The sequence below is a fragment of the Podarcis gaigeae genome (genome assembly GCF_964106915.1).
Source record: "Podarcis gaigeae genome assembly, chromosome: 6".
Lineage (NCBI taxonomy): Eukaryota > Metazoa > Chordata > Lepidosauria > Squamata > Lacertidae > Podarcis > Podarcis gaigeae.
This window is the reverse complement of record NC_139682.1, coordinates 1,284,500-1,291,879: the sequence shown is the minus strand read 5'-3', so window position 1 is coordinate 1,291,879 and position 7,380 is coordinate 1,284,500. Positions and strand designations below refer to the sequence as shown.

General features: G+C 47.6%; 1 protein-coding gene across 1 annotated transcript; it reads left to right on the top strand.

Moving 5' to 3' along the window:
* The first annotated feature begins 350 nt into the window (after nt 1–350).
* Nucleotides 351–7,054, top strand: LOC310847203 (WAP four-disulfide core domain protein 18-like). Its single transcript, XM_083744826.1, has 4 exons — nt 351–575; nt 1,428–1,562; nt 4,188–4,322; nt 6,875–7,054. The coding sequence occupies exons 1-4, from the start codon at nt 482–484 to the stop codon at nt 6,889–6,891; spliced, it is 381 nt and encodes a 126-aa protein (XP_083600952.1). The 5' UTR covers nt 351–481; the 3' UTR covers nt 6,892–7,054.
* The last annotated feature ends 326 nt before the right edge of the window (nt 7,055–7,380 follow it).

Sequence of the window (7,380 nt, the reverse complement as noted above, 5' to 3'; positions counted from 1 at the left end):
TGATTGTAATAATATTTTCATGCTCTCAGCTCCACTTTTGCTAGCGGTAACATTTTTGCCGTTTTTTGTTTGTTTTTTTTACTCAGGGGACAAAGAGCTGCCCATTGAGAATCACCAGCAATGTTGCCCTCCACCTCGCACGCAACCCCCCTTCTGCCAAGCCAGGTCAGGGCTGTGGGGTTAACCCATGTCCTGGGGTTTACTCCTGCCAGAAGCCAGCAGAACCAGGAAGCTCCAGTTTTGACTGGAAAAAGTTGCCAACAATGGCCCCAAACAGGTATGAACCAATCTCCGGAGGCAATGTCTTCATTTCCTGACAAAACCCATTTTTGTGTGAAAAGGTCACCCAAACTGTCGTCTCATCGTTGCATCACCTGCTAATTTTTGGCTCTGGTTCCAAAGCCAACCTCTTCTTCAAGGAGGGCTTATATATCCCCGAGGGGCTGGGTCTTGGCACTCACGCCTCTCTTCAAGCTGCACCATGAAGTCTGCCCTCGTGGTCCTTGTGGGGCTCCTCATCCTTTGTGCTGAGCTGACAACGGCAGGTTCTCAGACGCCAGACTGCGAGTCAGAAGGTAAGCAGCACTGCCAGGAAGGGGCCTTCAAACTGCCGGTTAATCAAAGGCAGAGGCTCCCTTGGAAGGTGGTGGACTCTCCTTCACTTGAGGTTTATACGTAGTAATGGATGGCCACCTGTCAGGGATTCTTTAGCTGGGATTCCTGTGTCGCAGGGGGTTGGACTAGATGACCCTTGGGGGTTCCAATTCTGGAATGCTGTGATCTTGGTGCACTGCTAAAAGACAGCTGCATCCCACTCCTGCCCAGCCCAGCCCTTTGTGTTATATTATTCCAAAATCACACATGCAGTCCCATGTCCAATCCTGGGTGCCACAGTTTAAGAAGGATATTAACGAGCTGGAAGGTGTGCAGAGGAGGGCAGCAGAGGTGATCAAGGGTCTGGGAGCCAAGCCTTGTGAGGAACAGTTGAGGGAGTTGGGTATATTTTGACTGGAGGAGAGAAGACTAAGAGGTGACATGACAGCCCTCTTCAAATGCCTGAAGGGCTGTCACAAGGAAGATGGAGCAAGCTGTTTTTCTGCTGCTCTGGAGAGTAGGACCCAAGCCAATGGATTATAATTACAAGAAAGAAGATGATGACTCAACATCAGAAAGAACTTTCTGATGATAAGAGCTGTTTGACAGTGGAACAGGCTCCCTCGTGAGGTGGTGGACTCTCATTCCTTGGAGGCCTTTAGGCAGAGGTTGGGTGGTCACCTGCAGGGATTCTTGAGCTGAGGCTTGGACTTGATACCCTTGAGGATCCCTTCCAACTCTCCAAATCTATAAGGGAACCTGGAGCCCAGAGTGAGCTGACTTAAAAGACCCCCACTCCACTGCTGGGAAGTCATGTGGTTGTTCTGTTCCAGGGAAGCCAGGATACTGCCCCACACTGGATGGTGGTGGAACGTGTGTGGAGGAATGTTCTGGAGATGATTCATGTCCTGGAGACTTGAAGTGTTGCAGCAACAACTGTGGCCACACTTGCAAAACTCCGCTAAATGGTAAGAAGTCCTTTCCCTTCAGAAGCAGACTGGGGTTCACCAGTCTCACCTTCAGTAGGATGTCACCTATATCAGAGGGAGGTGGGGTGTATGGGAAAGAGCTGGGACCTGTGAGCTTGTCCACTTTTTACTGAGGAGCTGAGCAAGTACTGAGAGGTCAGAATACAGCCATTCAGCAGCTGTTAAGATTCTTAGCTTTATCAATTCCCCGGGACTTCAATGTGCTTCTGGCACAAAGGCTTTCAAGCACTCCTGAGAAATACCCAAAGGGACAAGTGTAGCCCTTGTCTCTGAGGAAAACCCCCCACTAATGATCTTTTTTAATCACCATGCGATTTACCGGTAATATTTCTATTCCACTTCTATTCCAGCAACAATGCTGAGCTCATACAAGCTCACAGTAGTTAACAACCACAATTAACAAATGCTACAATCATTACAATCGTATCAGAAGGTCAAGTGTATCTTTAAAAAAAGGCACAAAAGAAATGCATATGTCAAACAATTGTTCAAGTGAGACAGCCCTTCAAATATCTGAAGGGCTGTCACATGGGCAATTTGGACCTTGTTTTCTGCTGCTCCCGAGGGGAGGACCCAAACCAATGGATTCAAATGACAAGAAAAGAGATCCTTTCTGACAGTCAGTTAGTGGTTCAACAGTGGAATGGACTCCCTTGGAAAGTGATGGACACTCCCTCGTTGGAGGTCTTTAAGCAGAGGCTGGATGGCTATCTGTCAGGGATTCTTGAGCTGGAATTCCTGCATTGCAGGGGGGTTGGATTGGATGACCCTTGGGCAGTGCTTTTTTCCTTAATTTTTTTTTTAGGGGTACTCTCATTTTCCTAGGTAAAGGGACCCCTGACCATTAGGTCCAGTCATGGCTGACTCTGGGTTTGTGGTGCTCATCTTTCTTTATTGGCCAAGGGAGCCGGCGTACAGCTTCCGGGTCATGTGGCCAGCATGACTAAGCCGCTTCTGGCAAACCAGAGCAGTGCACGGAAATGCCGTTTACCTTCCCGCCGGAGCGGTACCTATTTATCTATTTGTACTTTGACATGCTTTTGAACTGCTAGGTTGGCAGGAGCAGGGACCGAGCAACGGGAGCTCACCCCGTGGTGGGGATTCGAACCGCTGACCTTCTGATCGGCAAGTCCTAGGCTCTGTAGGTTAAACCACCAGAGTCCCTCTCACTTTCCTACTCATATTGAAATGCTGACCCTCAATGAAGCCAAACTTAAGATTCACAAAATGTTTAAGGGTATGCACACCCCCATGTCCCCCCAGAAAAAGCACTGCCCTCAGGTCATCTACGATTCTGAGTTATTCAAAACCAGCCCCGTGCCAGCTGGCTGACTCTCTCTGTGCTGGGAAAGGACGGGGAACACTGCCTTTTGAGAGTGCCAGAGTCTGTGCGGTTAGAGTACTGATCCCAACACCAGCATCAGAATAAAGGAACAGAGGTGTGACTTCCCTGACCCTCTCAAAGCCAACGCAGTGGGGAGAGCTGAAGGAGGGCACCGCAGACCATCATCTGCTTCCCAAATAATGCTTTGAGGAGCCTGAGGAGGATGCAGTCAAACCCCTCAGAAAACCAGTGTGGATCAGAAGGGTCCTTAGTCTTGGCTCATTATGGGACGGAGAGATGATGACGGCATGCCCTGCCATGGAATCCAGAGGAACTTCACGTCCTCTTCCAGGATCCCATCATGTGGGATGTGAAACACAAGAGCAGGCAAGTACAACATTCCTAGAGTGAACATGTTTACACATGGGGAGGAATGTTTGTCCAGCCAGCAGGTCAACTTCCTGTTTCCTTCTGGGCTGGGACAGACTTCCTCTGCATGTGACTAGAGGTGGGCGGGGCCTCACCTGGGCAGGTGACGGCAAAAAGCACAGGGCAGGGCAGCCATCTCTCTCCTTTGACTACATGCATCGAAGAAGCAACATCTGATTAGCCAAAGATGCTCTCTTGGCCTCCAGCCAGGAGAGGACAAAGGGACTGTCTCCTTATGAGATAGTTTCTAGGTATATGTTACTTTTCTAAGCTAAGTCTCCCTTCTGGGATCCTATTGTGAACAGAATGATGTGTGAGTAAACCTTTTTATACTTTTATAGAAGACTGTGTCTTGCCTTATCTTTTATGACGGAATAAGGGGAAAATACCAGAACAGTTATCATAGAGGCTTTAGCGAGCCTGAGCAAACACAACCATTGCAAAGCTTAATATAAAGAATGTTACTCTGCTGAAATTGGGGAACTTGTTTACACAAGTTGGAAAGGTTATAATCAAACAACATATCCTCTCCTGCATCCCTAAACATTCCCACACATCACCCCCACCCACCCCCAATTTGAAAATCTGCCGTTATAGCCTTTATACCCGAGGTGGGCGACTCTCCTAAATCCCAACCTGGGAAAAGCACCCACACTCCAGACCCAGACCATTGGACGCCTCCACCTGGGGAAAGTCCATTCTGCAGTACACCTGTTGTGTTGCCCATCACCTAGCCTTTGGGCTCTGGGTGGCTTATAAGTTCAAGAGGACAGGACTGGATCCGGGGAAAATCATGCAAATGCGAATTCCACGGTTTAATAGTCTCTCTTTTGTGTGTGTTTTCCCCACAGTAAAACCCGGCGAGTGCCCCAAGTTCAAAATCCCTCCTGGGCTGCCATGCAAAACGGATTGCTGCGAGGACAATCACTGCAAAGGGACCGACAAATGCTGCCCAATGGGATGCAGCAAGGTTTGCGCCCCGGCAGGTAAGGGCAGGTGGGTGCAGTGGCTCAAGCACACGACTAGAGTCTGGTCCTCTCCTTTTTAAAATATATTATTTTTTTATTGGATTTCCAAATCATTACAAATCAGTCCGAATTACTTTGATTTAATACAATTTCTTTTTAAAAAATCAGGTTTTCCGCTACTGTTGCAAACATATGTCCATCTCTTCCTCCTGTTGATATATAATCTCTTCTTTAATATCCATAGAATCATAGAATCATAGAGTTGGAAGAGACCACAAGGGCCATCGAGTCCAACCCCCTGCCAAGCAGGAAACACCATCAGAGCACTCCTGACATATGGTTGTCAAGCCTCTGCTTAAAAACCCCCAAAGAAGGAGACTCCACCACACTCCTTGGCAGCAAATTCCACTGTCAAACAGCTCTTACTGTCAGGAAGTTCTTCCTAATGTTTAGGTGGAATCTTTTTTCTTGTAGTTTGGAAACATTGCTCCGTGTCCACTTCTCTGGAGCAGCAGAAAACAACCTTTCTCCCTCCTCTATGTGACATCCATTTCATCCTTTACTAGTTGTTGTCCATTCTTACAGCAAGCCATTATTTCCTCCTCTTGGGCAGCACCTCTTATGAATATAAAATCCATTTCACGTCTGTAGCCCTTCATAATCTTCTTGTTGTCTCAGACCTGGTGTGCTGGGAGAGTTGATTATCATCTTACTTTGTTCAGTCTTTGCAGTGTTTGCAAGATCAAATTCCAACTTCTGCTGTTCATCACTCGCATACAGGCTGCGGCTACAAATAAGTCCCAGAGAACATAAACAAACTCCGCCATTAAAACTCCGCTCCCAAGTTCTTCCTCGGCACACGGTTGCAGTCTGTAACTGAGTCTGGCCCTCTCCTGACCATTGCTATTGTCAGTACGCCTTTCAACTGATGTCAGTGACTGGGCTCAATAACTAGTTCTGCCACGACTAGGCTAGGCAACTGGAGCACTTTCAGAGACCTTCCAATCCTGGAAAGCAGGTCCCAGTGCACTGGACCCACAACTGTGCATTGTGAGCACCAGACTCAGCAGAGTATAAATAACGCGGAAGCTAGCTTAGAAGCATAACTCCTTTTATTTCTAATAGCTACTACAAACTAAAGAACTACTGGCTTGCATGAGTGTTACAGCTCCCACTCAGCCATCTAGTCACTATATAAGACTCTCTCCACACACAGAGTCAGGCAGTCAGGCAGGAGTGGTAGAGTAGAAGAGTAGTTTCCGCCCCCTCCTTTCGCAAAACATCAGATCAGGAGATTCTTGCAATGGGAGGGGTGAAAATATCAACAGCTATGTCCCTCTCTTCTCCCCAAAAGATGCAAGCACACCTAATTTCAGGAGGCAGTAACGGCTACCAACTTGGATGGTTTTAAAAGAGGATTAGAAAAATTAATAGAGGAGAAGTCTGTTGGTGCCTGGTGTGTGAGATTTTGACCAGCTTCAGCCCATCTTATCTTGAGCCCAAGCAGAGCGTCGTCACACAGCAGAAGGATAAGCAGTATGTGCTACATTCTTAATTTTTATTTACACTCTATGCTGAGAGAATACAAACATGCATCTTGCCTCTGTGAGAGCAGAGAAGCAACTCCTCTCGGAAACAAAGAACACCGAGAGAACAGTGAAAAACAGGAAACCAGTGAACGTCACATCCAGTCTCCCATTCCTGTGGGAATCCAACAGTAACTCTGACTGTGGAATGCAAAACAATGTCTTGTGACTGCAGTTGCTGCTCAGTGAGGGAAATAGAAACCAACATGGTGTGCTCTGGTCCACGGGGTCACGAAGAGTCAGAGATGACTAAACGACTAAACAGCAACAGCCAGAATGACTATGCACTACCTCCATCGTCAAAGGCACCAGTGTTTCTGAATACCACTTGCAGGATAACATGGTAGAGGAGAGCTGGCTCTTGAGCTTGGATCCTGCTAGCTGATTTCCCACACTGAGAACAGGGTGCTGGCCTGATCCAGCAGGCTCTTCTGATGTCCCTGTGTTCTGCTAGAGCCCTTGGTGCAGCGGATAAATGAGCAGGAAAAGCAACCATCTTTTTTCTTTCTTAACAGTGACCAATGGTGAGGAAACCAGCCTTGTTTCCAAATATTCCTCTTGTAGTCACAAAAGAGGGGGTGGGTCCATCAGGCAGAGAAGCTCATGGCCTGAACAGACGTAACTGTCTTCCTCCAAGGTTGCCCTAGATCTTGCCCAATTGCCCACAGCTTTGCATAAACCATTGCTTCATTCTACTGAAAACTGGCCCTGCCTGAGCCCATTCCTCAGATCTATCTCTAGTTCCTGACTGTCCCTTCATTTACATCTATTTTTTTTACAAGCGTGCCTTTCATTTGGTCCCTCGTCCAAAGGCCAGGGGTTGAACAGGCACTGCTCAGTGGTGGCAAGGATGGCTGACTGGCATGCAGAAGGTCTCAGGTTGAATGGCTAGCACCCCCAGCAAACAAGATTCTGCAAATGGAGCAGCTCACCAGGGCAGGACTCCCTCACCTCCCTCTAACTGTTTCCTTCTGCTCTTCCCAGGTTTTGATGAGGCCTAAAGGGCATCAGGGCCCAGAGGAGTCCGGCTGAAGGACACAGCTTCACTGCTTGCCAAAGGTGAGCTCCCAGCTCATGAGCCCAGGCAGTTCTCCCATCAACCACCTGGAATTCCTGCTTATTCAATGCTTCTGGAACATATGCACCTTGACAACAGCTGCTGAAAGACTCTTGCTTTCTCTAGTAAACGTGCATGGAACAAGCAACCAGAACTCTCCCCACAACTCCTATTTACACTTGCGATGTAGAATTATAAATAATTGCACCATGTAAGGTTTCGACTTACTGAGCATGCTCGGAAGGAATGTGGTTGGTAACTGGAGGTGAAATCTAATCCTGCCAATAAAAGTCTAGGTCTGAACGCTTATCTAGTATGCATGCCTCCCACTGTAGTAACTATAGAGCAATCACGGGGTGAAGAGTCTTATAAGGAAATGGGGTAAGAGGAACTGAGTACTTTGATTGGCTAGGAAATTTAAACTTAATGGAAT